This window comes from Pipistrellus kuhlii, unplaced genomic scaffold (genome assembly GCF_014108245.1).
Source record: "Pipistrellus kuhlii isolate mPipKuh1 unplaced genomic scaffold, mPipKuh1.p scaffold_m20_p_19, whole genome shotgun sequence".
NCBI classification, from domain to species: Eukaryota; Metazoa; Chordata; class Mammalia; order Chiroptera; family Vespertilionidae; genus Pipistrellus; species Pipistrellus kuhlii.
Genome location: NW_023425504.1, coordinates 18153407 through 18170436, shown reverse-complemented (window position 1 = coordinate 18170436; position 17030 = coordinate 18153407). Strand labels below are relative to the sequence as shown.

Below are 17030 nucleotides of genomic sequence, written 5' to 3'. Positions count from 1 at the left end.
TGACAACAAAGATTTATTCTAATACTTTTATTACTTATGAAGATCAAATCTTTGACCTTGGCTATCTTGGTAATATGAACTATGGTCTAAGCAAGCTAACTTGCCTCCAACTCTATCAAAAGAGAGTATTAAAAAGATATTTTTAACATCTTATTTTGAATTACAAGTCTATTTAGCAAACAAAAATTTATTCAAGATTTTTGTTTCCTTCCCAATGAAATATGTATAAAAACTGAGATCTCCTTGAGATTCAGTAAATTATTCAGAAAATTTCTTTCAAACAATTTTCTGGTCTTAAGTATAGAAGAAAGAAAATAATTAGCTCTATATGCTAACCATCAAAAATTTCAACCAGGCTTGGCAAGATTACAAGGCTGATCTCAGGATCACTGCTTTCACTGATTGCATACTACTTTCCTATTTTTAAAGTCAAATCATAATTTAGAATGTGCTATAGAAAGAGTCATAAATTTTAGTAATTAATAATAAGAAGTGTCCTCTAAGGGTTCTAGGGTCTTCCCAAATAGATGTGCTACCACTGCTTTGCTTCAGTTTACTTTCTATTGCCATCACTGAGAATCAAAAGAAAAGATATATCATCAAAGATATCTACATTTTCCTGGCCCTTCTCCATTTTCCCTTCCTGGACAGTGCCATTTCCCAATAATTTTGGCCACTTTAGCTAAGCACACAATCAACTCAAGTGTATTAAAGGAATTTCAGGTGTAATTTATGCAATGTAAGTTGCAGTACAATCTCAAACCTCTCAATAAGACTTTTAATCCATGAGTATCTCACCCATCTCCCCCACTCCCCAACCTTCCAGGAACTCCTAGTTGTCTCCTTGTTATCTGGCCTTATGGTCCCTCCTCAGCCAATAACTTCAAGGATATTGTTGTGCTAGGTCAGGACTAAACTGGGCCTATTCTTTTAACCGACACGTACCTACCATCCAAGGCCCTTAAGTCCCTAAGATATATTTCCAAGGTTCCTAAAACAGAGCACCAAGGTTCCTAAGATAGTAGCAAGTTCAAGTCAAGTCTGCCCTCCCTCATCTTAGCCATATGACCTGATTAAGACACCACTCTGTGTTTTAACCTTGTTAGGAAATACTTAACAGGACATCCATAAATTTCTTAGCTGAGCTATCTCTCTCTGTCTCTCTCTCGCTCTCTCGCTCTCTCTGGTGCTATCACTTTAATCTCCCCTATGGTTTTACTAAAAAGCCCTCACTCAGCCTTTTCCAACTCTAGGTCCCAATATTACCAACCACAGACCCAAGGTCAGCACATCAAGTTACATCAGACCCTCCCCCCCCCTTTTTTTTCAGGTTAATAAAGATCTCTCAGATCCCCTCACCCTTACATGATTGGTCTTTTTTTTTTTTTTTAATAAAATTGATTTTAATCAGGAAAGTATAGCACTTATTTGTGGTATAACTATTAAAATATTAGAAAGACAACATGATGTAGTAAAAAGTTCATGAGCTCTAGAACTAAAAAGATCCAGGCCCAAACCGTGCCTTGCAGGCTTCATGACCTTAAAAAAAATAGAATAATTTCTCTGAGCTTCAATTTTGTGATATCTACAACTACAATACACAAGTTGCTGTGAAGATTAAGATGAAATTAAATGTTTTAACACAATGACTAGAACATAGAAGGGGTTCCAAAAATGGCACCTATGTTATTACTATTTTCATCACCACCATCATCATCGTCGTCATTATTATTATTATTAGAGAAGCTCACGTTCTTACTCCTATTGCCCTATCTTAATCTGGGGTCACCCTTGGATCATTTTTTCTGCCAAGGGTGGGGGTACGTGAGTGAGGGGGCAGGTGAGGGAAATTCTCTTTCCAAGTTTGCCATCCTAAATCTTGCTTGTAATAATGGGCTGGATAAGCTAAAAGAAATTTCCCAAGAGCAACCAAATATCATCTTCATGAATTCATGTTACTAGTAAATAAATGACTTGTAATAATAATTCGCATTACTAAATACTTATGAAGGGAAATATATCCCAATAAATCAAAGAAATTATTAGAACTTACTAATAAGCTGATAATTGATGAATACTCAAAGATAGACATAAAATATATTCCTGACACTATCAAAAAATAACAGCTTCTATCAAATGTTATCTACAATCATTTTCAGTCTTAAAAATTTACAGTAAAAGTGATTTTTAAATTGAAACTTGTTTGTAACATAAAGTAATGTTTGTAACATAAAGTCATATCCATAATGCCTGTTTTGAAAATTAAGTTTAAAAAGGTTTTTTGTTGTTGGTATAAACCAGGACAGTTTTAAGATTGAAAAAAGGCACTACTCATAATTATGCCAAGGAAAACAAAATAAGACTGGAACATATGGTCACCCCATCAATGGTCTGCGCTTTTCATTTCTCACAGTCCATACATTTTCACCTGTTTCTGCATTACTGCTGTTATGAAATCTTAAACATCCCAAAGGATCAAACACCAGGCATTTAGATTTGTTAAGATCAAATTCCAGGCTCTCAGTAAGACATTTAACTAACCTATCTAATTCTAGGAATTAGAATTAATGAGCTTAAATAATTCATTCCAATTTGACAAACTCTTTTAAGTCTTTTTATTGTTGTTGTTCTCCCCACTGTTCCCATAGGAGGTAGCCTTAAGAGAGCAGCATGTTGTTGAGACCATCTGAACAGTACACAGTATACGTGACTGAACCCCATTAGGGCCTCTACATAAACTTGAAGATTCTGGCAGGCAGGTGTGGAGATTTATTAGTCTTCCAGCCCTAAGAGACAAGCTTTGTAGGTAAGTTCCCTTGCTTATTAAATCTGCCACCTACAAATCTGGAGCGATCGGCCTCTTCGATGTCTCCTTGCCCTCTGTTTAAGGGGTCATTTTGCCAAGTCACATGCATATATGTCTAAACTATATGAGTCTTCTCTGGATTTGTCCCTTTTTTATGTAAATGGAATTATGCTTTTTTATAATATTCTCTAAGCTGCTTATTTTGCTCAATATTATTCTTTTATATTTATTCATATGGATGTATATAGCTGAAGAGCATTCAAACTCACTGTTGTCTTGTACAGGTCACAGCCCCTCATTATAAATTCTTCAGATTTCAGAAAGGTTAAGTCTTATTTTAAACTGAGCATTAAAATATCTGGCAATTTTGCTATTGGATCAAAGTTATAGAAAGCCTAAAACTGTTGGGGAAAACTGTGCTCAGTTATTTTAATTCAGATCTAAAATTAGAGAAATTTGTAATACACATTTTTTAAATCCATTCTTCCCATGAAATAATCCTTACAGGAGAGCACACCTGTGCCTTTTCCACTCCCTTTTCCTTGCCTCCAGGTACGTTCCCTTAGCCTTTCCCTCTCCTAAGCTTCAAGCAGTTTTTTGCTTCTGTAACTTGTTTCCTGAGCCTTCGCAGCCCAGCTGGCTCATTTCTACTACCTCTGTAACTTTCTAAATATACTTTCTCTTATAATTTGAAAAAAAAGAAATATTTGTTTTTTATATTGCATGAATTCTTATTTATCTGAAAAAACAGAGGGGGTGCTATTTCTAAAACTGGTTCCTCATCCTCAAAACAAAAGTAATTTTGATTACTTCAGCTTTTATTGCTCTTTTAAAAATTAAAAGTAATCAAGAGTACAAAAGCTAAATAAGTATCTCTCAAGTGTGCTAAGTTTGAGATTCTGACATGTATGGCATAAGATTAATTATACTAAATTGGAATAACTCAGACTAACAACTTCAGAAAATTTGGCTTATTTATTTGAAACTAGAGGCCCAGTGCATGAAATTCATGCACGGGGGAAGGGGGCGGGGGCGGGGGTTATCCCTAAGCTCAGCCTACACCCTCTCCAATCTGGGACCCCTCGAGGGATGTCCTACTGCCCGTTTACACCCGATCCAGGTAGGATCGGGCCTAAATGGGCAGTTGGACATCCCTCTCACAATCCAGGACTGCTGGCTCCCAAATGCTCGATTGCCTGCCTTCTTGATTGCCCCTAACCGCTTCTGCCTGCCAGCCTGATCACCCCCTAACCATTCCCATGCCAGCCTGATTGATGTCTAACTGCTACTCTGCCAGCCTGTTTGCCCCTAACTGCCCTCCCCTTCAGGCCTGGTTACCCCTAACTGCCCTCCCCTATAGGGTTGATCATCTTCAACTGCCCTCCATTGCAGGCCTGGTTCCTCTCAACTGCCCTCCCTTGCAGGCCTGGTCCCTCCCAACAGCCCTCCACTGCTGGCCATCTTGTGTCCACATGGGGGCAGGATCTTTGACCACATGGGGGTAGCCATATTGTGGTTGGAGTGATGGTCAATCTGCATATTACTCTTTTATTAGATAGGATAGAGGCCTGGTGCATAGGTGGGGGCCAGCTGGTTTGCCCTGAAGGGTGTCCTGGATCAGGGTGGGGATTCCCTTGGAGCGTGGGCTGGCCTGGGTGAGGGGCCTGTGGTGGTTTGCAGGATGGCCATGCCCCCGAGTGACCCAAATGGAGGCCCTGGTATCTGGGATATATTTACTTTCCACAATTGAAACTTTGTAGCCTGGAGCGGAGCCAAGACTCCTGCTCGCTCCTTGGTGGCACCCGTTTCTGTTTAGATTTGTTTACCTTCAATAATTGAAACCTTGTAGCCTTGAGTGGAGGCTTAGGCTGGGAAGGGCAGGCAGAAAGCTTGGCTTCCTCTATTGCTGGGGAAATGCCTCCCTCCTGCTCTCTGTGGCTATAGCCATCTTGGTTGGATTTATTTAAATATTCGCTCTGATTGGCTTGTGGGCGTGGCTTGTGGGCATGGCTTGTGGAGCAGAGTGATGGTTAATTTGCATATTACTCTTTTATTAGGTAGGGTAACTTAATTTAGCTCAATTTTATATAAAGACTTAATCTGGAAAACTAAAACTATTTGAATTATAAACTAAAACTAGTTTATCAATAGTGATTATACTCATATTTGATTTAGAATATTATATTCTCTATAAAGTAAAAAATATATATATATATATATATATATATATATATATATATATATATAGTCTAGATTTTAAGAAACATTTATATATTTTAAAATCCTCAGGTCGAAAGCAAAAAATTTAACACAGTAAATTAATTTACCAATAGCACTTTTACAGTTAAAATAAAAAAATAATACCTACCTAGTATGCAGAATACATCAGCAAGAATGGAAGGCAAATCCTCACGAAATTCCTAATTTTAAAAATATAATTATTCATAGTAAATACTACAATAACACACCAGCAAGTATTATGGCTTCAGGCTAATACCCTTCAGCAATAAAACTTAAAAACTAACAAAACCTCAATACCACTATGTTGACAAAAAAATTCTTCAAGTTTCATAATATAGAGAAATAAAAAATGTGGGAAAGCATGGTTAATTGTCTACCATGAAATAACCTGATTTTAAACACACACACACACACACACACACACACCCCTAACCAAGCACCTCAGGAAATATTAAAGAGCACAAACAAGTAACATTTTTCCAATGAAGTTTCATGTTAGAAACCACTGGAATCTGGCCGGGACCAGTTTGGCTCAATGGATAGAGCATCGGCTTGGGGACTGAAGGGCCCCGGGTTCGATTCCGGTCAGGGGCATGTACCTTGGTTGTGGGCATATCCCCGGTAGGGGATGTGCAAGAGGCAACTGATTGATGATTCTCTCATCGATGTTTCTATCGATAACTCTCTCTCTCCCTTCCTCTCTAAACAAATCAATAAAATATATTTAAAAAAAAAAAAAAGAAAAGAAACCACTGGAATCTGGAGTACCTCACACCTACATAAAGCAAGACTTAAAATGGTACATTTTTCATCCAAAACTTTAAATGCTGTGTTTGTGCCTGAACAACACTGATAAATGCAGAAATCATAGTGGTAACAGAAATCTAAAAAAATACAAAAACAATTATAAGCTGTTGTTCAATAACTCAAGATTCTCTGGAGATGAAAATAATTACCAAAAATCCATCTTTATTTTTCTTATGCACTGATATCTGTAGCATTTGGAGAAACTGACCAAAAAGTTTCCCCTCATTTCTGCATGAAAACTTCAGCACTTCCCACTCCCATGCCCAATTTTATTTTTTATTTTTTTTTAAATATATTTTATTGACTTTGTTCAGAGAGGAAGTGAGAGAGATAGAGAGTTAGAAACATCGATGAGAGAGAGTCATCGATCAGCTGCCTCTTGCACACCCCCCACTGGGGATATGCCCGCAACCAAGGTACATGCCCCTGACCGGAATCGAACCCGGGTCCCTTCAGTCCCCAAGCCAACGCTCTATCCATTGAGCCAAACCGGTCTCGGCACCATGCCCAATTTTAGAGCCATTTTCCATTAGTAAGGATCACAGTTCAACTTTTGCAATTACGTTGCTGGCATAACAGCAACCCTAAAATTAACCTCTTCTCAGATACTATAGGAAATTTAATTCTAAAGAACAAACTGACATCTGTAAGAGACTTGCAAAATATGTTTGTGGCTAAAATGTGGGATACTGAGAATAGGATTGTGAGGAAGCCACGACAAAGATACCGTGTTTCCCCAAAAATAAGACATCCTCCAAAAATAAGACCTACTTACAGGTGTCCTTCTGAGTGAAATATAAGGCATCCCCCCGAAAATAAGCACACACCCCCCCCCCCAGGCTAAACATGAGAGATTGGTCCACTGATTCTGAAAGAAATGGAGTCACAAGAAATTCACCAGGAAATTCAGGAATTGGACTGTTATGATGACATGATTGTCATTGAATAAATGAGTAAATTCTTGATACTGTAGGATACACAGTTTGTCTGATTTGTGTTGACAACTACCGTACTACTGTATATAGGGAATAAATTTCCTTTATTTTCATTTAACAATAAATGTGTATCGTATTCTTCTTCATGGAAAAATAAGAAATCCCCTGAAAATAAGACCTAGGGCATCTTTGGGAGCAAAAATTAATATAAGACACTGTCTTATTTTCGGGGAAACAGGGTAATCCAGCTGCAGAAGTACAGATGATAGATAAAATAGATGACAGATAGATAGATAGATAGATAGATAGATAGGTAAAATCACTAAAGATTCAAAGGATAGGGGAAGATAAGAAACAAACACATATTAAGTTCTATTGGACTATTCATTTTCAATAAAGTATTAGGCTCAGTTTCCATAACCACACTAAACCCTACATTGATGCCCAATTTACAGAATGAAATAAACTTAATTGTAGACCACACTTTAGTCTCAACTTTCTTAAGGGCTATGAACTTTGACTATGTCTACTTAAATGAAAGTACTCGAGCTACCTGAAAACCATAAATATCAGAGCAAAACACGTGTTTTCAAAGATGGGTTAGTTAAGAAACAGACTATTCCAACTTGACTTAGGGTATTAAACACGCTATACAGTGTTATCGAGTTGTGTACCTGAAACCTGTATAATTTTATTAACCAGTGTCACCCTAATAAATTTTTAAAGAGAGAGAAAGAAATAGACTACTCCAATATAGTTAATGCTGCTATTATCAGATAAAGAAAGACAGTTTAGGGATAAAAGAGAAACTCATTAAAGCCCTCAAATACATATCAATATGGCAGGGGGAAATCACAACAGCTAAACATATAAGTTCTTTAAGACTATCCCTGGGGAAAACCAAGATGGCTGCATAGGTTAAGGCCGCCTCCCATAAACCACATCAAAATTACAACTACAATACTGAACAACCATCATTCAGAACTGCCTGAAAGGTGGCTGAATGGAAGTTCTACAACTAGAGAAGAAAATACATTGAAACTGGTAGGAGGGGCAGAGGCATGGAATGAACTAGTCTGGCACCCAGGTTTTTGTTTTGTTTTGTTTTTTAAATCTGGATAGAGATTGTCTCGTCTGGATGGAGATTATCTTGGCAGAGGCTGCCTATAAAGAGAAAAGGGGCCCAGCCCCACACCAGACCCTCATCCTAGAGTTCCAGAGCTGGGAAGAAAAGTCCCCCTAACTATGGGCTGTAAAAAGCAGTGGGGATGATAGCTAAGTGACACTGAAGCTGCTAGAGACCCACCTGTTCCTTTTGAAGGACTAGCACACAAACTTACTTGGCCTCCATACCTCTGAGCTCCAGAATTGGGTTGTTTTTGGGAACTCAGACACACGTGGGGAGGAACTAGATTGTCTGGCATCAGGGCAGGAACTCGGGGGTGGCTTTCTCCCAGACAAGGGTGCTCGCAGGGATCATTGTTCTTGTGCTGGAATCTCCCTGGTAGTAGAGCTGACTGACAGGGGCCATATCTGAGGCTTCATCAGCCTGGCTAACACTGTTTGCTCCACCCCGGTGATTCCCTGAGATCCTTCCCCATCCAATTTGCAGTCCCACGCAAACTGTTTGCAGCAGCTTTTCCATATGAATGGCCTTACTGGGCTCAGGCTTCATTAAAAATCTCTCAAACTGCAGCTGGTGTCAGCAAGCCCCAAACCTATCAATAAAAGGCCCAAGACCCAGCAATAGCACCAGCCTGCCTTGCTTCACAGCTGGGCCTCACCTGGGCACTTCCAAGCACAATACAGAGCCATCTGCAGATCTCTCTGTAGCTCCTGCCAAGTGGCCCCAGGCAGTGACTGACTTTGCACCTCCCTGGAGATGCAAGAGCCAGTGCACCCAGTTAACAGCTTCAGGTCATACCAGATTACAACTCTACACATTCGCAAGCGACACACTCAAGGGGAAGACTCAATGAATACCAAAGCCTCACTGAAGCAAGTCCTGCTCCACAGGATGTTTCCTACATAGCAGCTGTCCCACTGTAGTCACAATTGGCCTAGAGATCAATTCCTCCCAGTGACACCAACAGCAGTCAAGGCTCAACTACAAGACTGTGCACATAGCCCACACAGAGGTACACCTAGAGTGCCCAGCTCAGGTGACTGGGGAGGCTGAGTCACTAGGCCCTATAGGATACCTACTATACAAGCCCACTCTACCAATTCCAGGAGACCTAACAACTCTACCTAATACATAGAAACAAACACAGAGAATCAACCAAAATGCTGAGAAAAAGAAACTTGTCACAAATGAAAGAAATGGAAACAAGCAAACTACTAAATACAGAGTTCAAAACCATGGTTACAAGGCTACTCAAAGATCTTCATGAGACATTCAAGGGACTTAGTGAGAATTTCAAGGATCCTGGTGAGAATGTAAAAGACATGAAAAAGGACCAGTCAGAAATTAAGCACACACTAATTGAAATAAAGAATAATTTACAGGATTTCAACAGTAGATGATTCCAAGAATCAAATCCAAAAATATGAAGATAGTGTAAGGACCTCTGGGACAACTTCAAGCTTACCAATAATCGCATTATGGAGATGCCAGAAGGAGAAAAGAGAGAGCAAAATACTGAAAACCTATTTGAAGAAATAATGGCAGAAAACTTCCCCTACCTGGTGAAATAAATACTTACAAGTCCAAAAAGTACAGAATCCCAAACAAGAGGAACCCAAAAAGGCCCACACCAAGACACATCATAATTAAAATGGAAGGATTAAAAACAAAGAGAAAATCTTAAACACAGCAAGAGAAAAGCAGTTAGATACCTACAAGGGTGTGCTCATTTGACTGTCAGCTGATTTCTCAACAGAAACTTTGCAGGCCAGAATAGAGTGCCAAGAAATATTCAGTGATGAACAGCAAGGACCTACAAAAATGATCACTCTACCCAGCAAAGCTATCATTTAGAACTGAAGGTCAGATAAAGAGTTTCATAAATAAGAAAAAGCTAAAGGAATTCATCACCACCAAACCAGTATTATATGAAATGTTGAAGAGTATTCTTTCAGAAGTGGAGGAAGAAAAAGATAAAAAAATATATATAAACAATAAAATGGCAATAAATACATATCTATCAACAATTGAATTTAAAAATCAAGATAAATGAACAAGAAACCTAATGAACAAAATAAACTGGTGAATAAAATAGAATCAGAGGCATGGAATACATGGACAATCTCAGAGGAAAGTGAGGAGAGAGGGAGGGAAGAGATTAACCAAAGATCTTACCTATGTACACAGAAAATAGAGTGGTGAAGGTCTGGAGAGGGACAAGGCAGGAACCGGGTGGAGGGGTGGCAATGGGGGTGGGGAGAGAAGGGAAGGGGAATATCTGTAATACTCTCAACAATAAAGACTTAAAAGGCTTAAAGAAAAGAAAAAAAGAAAAAAAAAAACTTTCCCCAGAAAAGCACCCAAAAAAAAAAAAAATCAGCCGAAACCGGTTTGGTTCAGTGGTAGAGCATCAGCCTGCGGAATGAAAGGTCCCGGGTTCAATTCTGGTCAAGGGCATGTACCTTAATTGCGGGCGCATCCCCATGGGGGGTGTGCAAGAGGCAGCTGGTCGATGTTTCTCTCTCATCAACGTTTCTAGCTCTCTCCCTTCCTCTCTGTAAAAAATCAATAAAACATTTTTTTTTTTTTAAATCATACAAAGGAGATTACCTATCCTAACAGAAAGAGACTAGAAGCTTAAGGCAACACAAGGGAAATTTGCACAAATATCAAAAAGCCCGAAGTCCTGTCTCAATAATGCTTATTATTACAGGTGTTCTCATCTAAACATATGATTTTATTTTTATAAGTTGAAAATCCAGCCCAGCCCAGTAACACATTACTTATAAAAATTCAAACTTAACTACTGATTTACAATAAACACCCTAACACCCTTACAATTTCAGAGCTCATCTTTCAATTCAAATATCAAACCACCATGAAAAGCATATAGTCTGAATCTAACTTAAATCCTTTCCCATATAATAAAAGCCTAATATGCTACGTGTCCAACTGTTCTTTCAACCGTTCGACCAGTCGCTATGATGCACAACTGACCACCAGGGGGACAGACACTCCAACCAGTAGGTTAACTTGCTGCTGGGGTCTGGCCAATCAGGACTGGGCAAGATGATCTGGACATGCCCTGGAGCCCTTCCATGGTCCCTCCCTGGCCCCGATGGTGCACCAGTGGGGTCCCTCAGCCTAGCATGCACCCTCTCACAATCCGGGACCCCTCAGGGAACGTCGGAGACCAGGTTTCGGCCCTATCCCTGCAGGCCAGGCCAAGGGACTCCACTGGTGCAAGGACCCATGCACTGGGCCTCTAGGTCTCTGACCAATGTGGCTCAGTGGTTGAGTGTTGACCTATGAACCAGGAGGTCATGGTCTGTTTCCCAGACAGGGCATATGTCCAGGTTGCGGGTCTCGTCCCCAATGTGGGATGTGCAGGAGGCAGAATCAATGATTCTCATTAATCATTGATGTTTCTATCTCTCTCTCTCTTCCTCCCCTTTCTCTCTGACAGATAATCTGGAAATGCCCTGGAGCCCTCACATGCCCAGCCAGTGTTGCTCAGTGGTTGAGCATAGACCCATAAACCACGAGGTCATGGTGTGATCCTGGTCAGGGCACATGTCTGGGATGTATTCTAGAAACCCAGTAGGGGGCATGCAGAAGGCAGAAGATCAATGATTCTCTCTCACTATTATGTTTTGGTCTCTGCCTCACTCTCCCTCCCTCTCTCTGAAAACAATAAAAACATATTTTTTTTAAAAGAGTAAAACAGGCTGAAACCGGTTTGGCTCAGTGGATAGAGCGTCAGCCTGCAGACTGAAAGGTCCCGGGTTCGATTCCGGTCAAGGGCATGTACATTGGTTGCAAGCACATCCCCAGTGCGGGGTGTGCAAGAGGCAGCTGGTCGATGTTTCTCTCTCATAGATGTTTCTAGCTCTTTATCCCTCTCCCTTCCTCTCTATAAAAAAATCAATAAAAAATATATTTTTTTAAAAAAAGAGTAAAACAGAATAAACACATAAAGTTTAGGAATAAGTCTAGTTAACATATTCTAAAACCAGCAAATACATGAAAATTGGCATCAAGTGAACACTAGAGCTATGCAGCCTCAATTTAAAAACATAATTTTGAAACATAACCACAAACAAAACAAAAAAACACTTTGATATGCTATATTGGGAGAAAAATATTCTGGTCAAATTATTCTTTATGGTACCCTTTTGATTAACTATATCTTGATTTTATTACAATGCAGGCCTTTTTTTTTTTTTTTTTCCCCTCCCAGATTACATAACATTTATTGCTTTACTCACAACCACACAAAAATATTAAAATACCTTTGTCTAGCAACAATGACTTACCAGCATTACCTTAAAACATTTCATTTTGGATAAATGAAATGCAAATTATACACTTCAAAGATGTTTGTATCAAATGCAAAAGAAATGGGTAACGATTATTACGTTTTATAAAAAGCACATAATACATACTTACACTAATGTCATTAAAAACAGCAGATGCCTGTTCATGCTTTAGGTTCCCTTTAATGACATGGTATGATAATTCATACAGAACTTGCTGGAAATCTGTTGAATATAAAAGAAAGAATGTAAGTACACAGTCTCTTGAATATGAAAAGCAGAATCTCTGGGGAAGATGTATATATTTCCTACTTTTCAGATTTGTTATAAATATCAACAATAAGAAAAAGAATACTTCTAATGCTTTACATATTTTTTCCTTTTATTTTTACAAAAACACAATTCTAAAAGAGTAGGAAAAGTTAATGTTTGCTCGACTACTATACATAATTACTACTTGAGAATTTCTTTCCAGTATTTTTCTATATGTTTTTACAAATTTGCATTTACAGTGCTCATCATTTGGTATTCTGATATCCCGCCCCCACTTTTAAAAGCATTTTCTCAGGCAGAAACCAAGATGGCAGCATAGGTAAACACCTGAACTTGCTGCAGAGTACAACCAGTTCAAAACTACAACGAAAAGACAAACGGACATCATCCAGAACCAGAGGAAGTCTAGCTAAATGGAAATTCTACAACTAGAAGAGAAGAGAAAAGCACACTGAGACTCAGAGGAGCTGTGGAAGTAAAGTCCACAGGTACTAAGGCACGCTCAGAGAGGGCTGGCTACTGAGTACGCAGCTGGCTTTTTCGATCTACAGGGAGACACAAGTTCCCGACTGCTCTGAACTCCAGTTCCGGGTGAGACTCTGGGTACCCAGACTCATACGAGGAGAAAATGGACTGTCTGGCAGTGGGTGGAACCCGAGGGTGGCTCTCTCTCAGAGGTGCTTGCAGCAACTACCAAGGGACACTGAGACCCAGGGGCCTCTTAAGGCAGGGCTGACAGGAATCCATTGCTTTGTGATCCGCCCTGAGACTCCAACCCATACAAGCTGAGCACAGAGGCTTTTGCATATGAATGGCCTTGTCCTTTTGAAATCTAAAATTACCTAACAAACTGCAGATGAGTCAGAAAGATTCAGAACATCCAAAAAAAAATGCCCAAGGCCCCACAGCAGCTTGCACTGCTTCACAGCTGAACCTCATCTGGGCACCTCCAAACCCCAAACAAAGAGAAAGTATCTACATATCTCTCCATAGCTCCTGCTGGGTGGCCTCAGGCAGAGGCTAAATTAGCACCTCCTTGGAGATGCAAGAGCCAGTGTACCCAGGGGTCAGAGTAGAAACGTCCAGATTATAACTCCTAAGATCCATAAGGGACACACTCAAGGGGCCGACTCAGTGAGCACCAAAGCCCCACTGAAGCAAGTCTTGCCCTATAAAGGTGTCTCCAGCACTGTTCTCCCATTGTAGACACAGCTGATTCTTACAACCAATTGGCCTGGAGGTCAATTCCTGCCAGTGATACCAACTACAATCAAGTCTTAACTATAACAATACAGTGCACACAGCCCACAAAGGGGTGCACCAAGAGTGTCCACCTCAGGTAACTGTGGAGGCTGATCCACTGGACCCTATAGGACACCTAGCACACAAAGCCACTCTATCAACTCAGGGAAACAGCCAAAATGCGAAGACAAAGAAACAGGTCACAAATGAAAGACATGAAGGAAAGCAAACTACTGGATATAGAGTTCAAAACCATGGTTAAAAGATTTTTCAAGAATTTTCTAGAAAAGGCTGATAAATAAAGTGAGATGCTCAAAGATATGAAAAAGGACCAACTAGAAATTAAGCATACACTGATTGAAATAAAGAATTATATATAGAGGTCCAACAGCAGACTAAAGTATCGCAATAATCAATTCAAAGATTTGAAATACAAAGAAGCAAAACACACCAAACAGGAAAAGAAAAAAGAAAAAAGAATCCAAAAATATGAAGATAGTGTAAGGTGCCTCTGAGACAACTTCAAACATACCAACATCAGAATTATGGGGGTGCCAGAAAAAGAGCAAAACCTATTTGAAGAAATAATGACAGAAAACTTCCCCCACCTGGTGAAAGAAATAGACTTACAAGTCCAGGAAGCGCACAGAACCCCAAACAAAAGGAATCCAGAGAAGACCACACCAAGACACATCATAATTAAAATTCCAAGAGCATACAACCAATGGACACAAAACTCTGGGGACGGAGGGCATACATGGGAGGGGGCGGCAATTGTATATGTACACAGATAATAATTTAATAAAAAAAATTTTTTTAATAAAATTAAACAAATAAATAAAATAAAATGCCAAGAGCAAAAGACAGAGAATCTTACAAGCAGCAAGAGAAAAACAGTTACCTACAAGGGAGCACCCCTATGATTGTCAGCTGATTTCTCAACAGAAACTATGCAGGCCAGAAGGGAGTGGCAAGAACTATTCAAAGTGATGAATAGCAAGAACCTACAACCAAGATGACTCTACCCAGCAAAAGTATCATTCTGAATTGAAGATCAGATAAAGAGCATCACAGATAAGGGAAAACTAAAGGAGTTCACCACCACCAAACCAGTATTATGTGAAATGCTGAAAGGTATTCTTTAAGAAGAGGAAGAAGAAAAAGGTAAAGATAAAAATTATGAACAACAAATACTACCAACAAATGAATCTAAAATCAAGTGAATAAAAAATCTGATGAACAGAATAATCTGGTGAATATAATAGAATCAGGGGCATAGAAAGGGAGTGGACTGACAATCCTAGAGGGGAAAGGGATGTGGGGGGTGCAGGAAGAGACTGGTCAAAAATCATACCCCTATGGATGAGGACAGTTGTGGGGGGTGGAAACTGGGTGGAGGGGAACTATGGGGGGTGGGGGAGAGGAGCTAGGGGGGGAAGTGAATGGTCAAGTGAATACCTCCTCCTTCCAGCTATCTTTTTTTTTCTTAGTCCCATATGCTAAAAACTTTATTTCCTTCCTCTCTCTAAAAGTAGAGAAACCAGAAGCTCTAAAAATATTAATATAAAATATAGTCAATTTATAATCTCCTTTTGAAGGGAATCAAAAATATTTTGAGGCAAAATTACAAGGAAAAAATGAAATATTTAGCCCTGGCCAGTTGAGCTCAGTGATTAGAATGTCAGCCTGCACATCAAAGGGCCATGAGTTAGATTCCTGTCAAGGGCACTTATTAGGTCTAGTAATAATTAATGTCGTTTTCTAATACTTTTTTAAATCGAATTTATTTAAACAATACAACAAAATTTAATCAACAGTATAGTTGCCGTTGTTTTCTACTACTTGTGCCCAACGCTCAGGAAGCATTTTAATCCCTCTGTTGTAAAATTCTTGTGATTTTGATGCAAAAAATTCGGTCAATGCATTTTTGAGGCATTCTTCATTATTAAATTTTTTTCCAAGAAGAAAGTTTTGCAAAGAACGAAACAAATGGTAATCGGAAGGGGCAATATCAGGAGAATATGCAGGTTGAGGGAGAACTTCCCATTCCAACTGGCGCAGTTTTTCAGCAGTGATTCTTGCAGTATGCGGTCGTGCGTTATCGTGGTGAAGAATTACGCCCTTCCGATTAATCAGCGCGGGTTCTTTTTCTCTTAAAGCTTGGGCTAACCTTTCCAATTGGGCACTATACACTGCACTTGTAATGGTTTGGTTAGATGGTAAAAGTTCATAATGAAGAATTCCTTTAAAATTCCACCAAACACACAACATCACTTTTTTCGCATGCAAGTCAGGTTTTGGTGTGGGCTGCGGAGCCTCATTTTTGTCCAACCATTGAGGCCGCCTTTTCAAATTAACATACAGCACCCATTCTTCATCTCCGGTAACAATTTGCTCTAAAAACAGCAAACTGTTTTGACGAGAGAGGAGCGAACTGCAAATTGTGACTCTCTGATTACGGTTGTTGTCGGTCAACTCATGAGGAACCCATTTTCCAAACTTTTGGACTTTGCCAAGTGCACGCAATTGATTGGAAATTGTTTTTTTGTGAACAATTTAAAGTTGTCGCAAGCTCTTGTTGGGTAATTTGAGGATTTTGCACCAAAAGAGCTTGAAGAGCTTCTTGATCAAAATTGGACACACGGCCTCGACCACTCTTGTCATCTAACAAAAAATTTCCCTCGCGAAATTTCTCAAACCAACGCTGGCATTTTCTGGCGCTAACTGCATCTTAACCAAGAGCACTACAGATGTTTTTTGCAGCCTCACTTGCTTTTCTTCCTAATTGGAACTTGTAAAGTATGCAGTGCCGAATATGCTCTTCATCCGCCATCTTCTTAGCCCTAGTTTTGCAACAAAAACCAAACCAAACACAAACTTTTTCAAGCAAAACTTGTTAATTGCACTTCACACGTTCTGTAGATACCACGTGTTTGAAGGTTATGTCAATACAAGTCAACGCCAAACAAGATTTTAAACGAATGTTTAAAAACGACATTAATTATTACTAGACCCGATATGTAAGTTGCAGGTTAGATCCCCAGTGAGTTGCATGTGGGAGGCAACAACTCAATGTGTCTCTTTCACATGGATGTTTCTCCCTCTAACTATCCTCCCTCTCTCTTCTACTCTATCTAAAAGCAATAGAAAGCCCTGACCAGTTTGGCTTAGTGGATGGAGCGTCGGCCTGCAGACTAAAGGGTCCCAGGTTCGATTCTGGTCAAGGGCATGTACCTTGGTTGCGGGCACATCCCCAGGAGGGGGTGTGCAGGAGGCAGCTGATC

At 39.6% G+C, this 17030-nt stretch overlaps 1 protein-coding gene across 10 annotated transcripts in view; it reads right to left on the bottom strand.

The window, feature by feature from the left end:
- Nucleotides 1–17030, bottom strand: part of THOC2 (THO complex 2) — a 126641-nt gene that overhangs the window by 86865 nt on the left and 22746 nt on the right. For all 10 annotated transcript variants that reach the window (XR_006742009.1, XM_045583549.1, XM_045583552.1 and 7 more), the window contains exons 3-4: nucleotides 12365–12456; nucleotides 5175–5226 (exon numbers count right to left, since the gene is read on the bottom strand). Coding sequence is in view for 9 of the 10 variants with exons in the window: in XM_045583549.1 (XP_045439505.1) it covers nucleotides 5175–5226; nucleotides 12365–12456 (144 nt within the window). In the remaining variant the exon portion in view is untranslated. The remainder of the gene's footprint in view (nucleotides 1–5174; nucleotides 5227–12364; nucleotides 12457–17030) is intronic.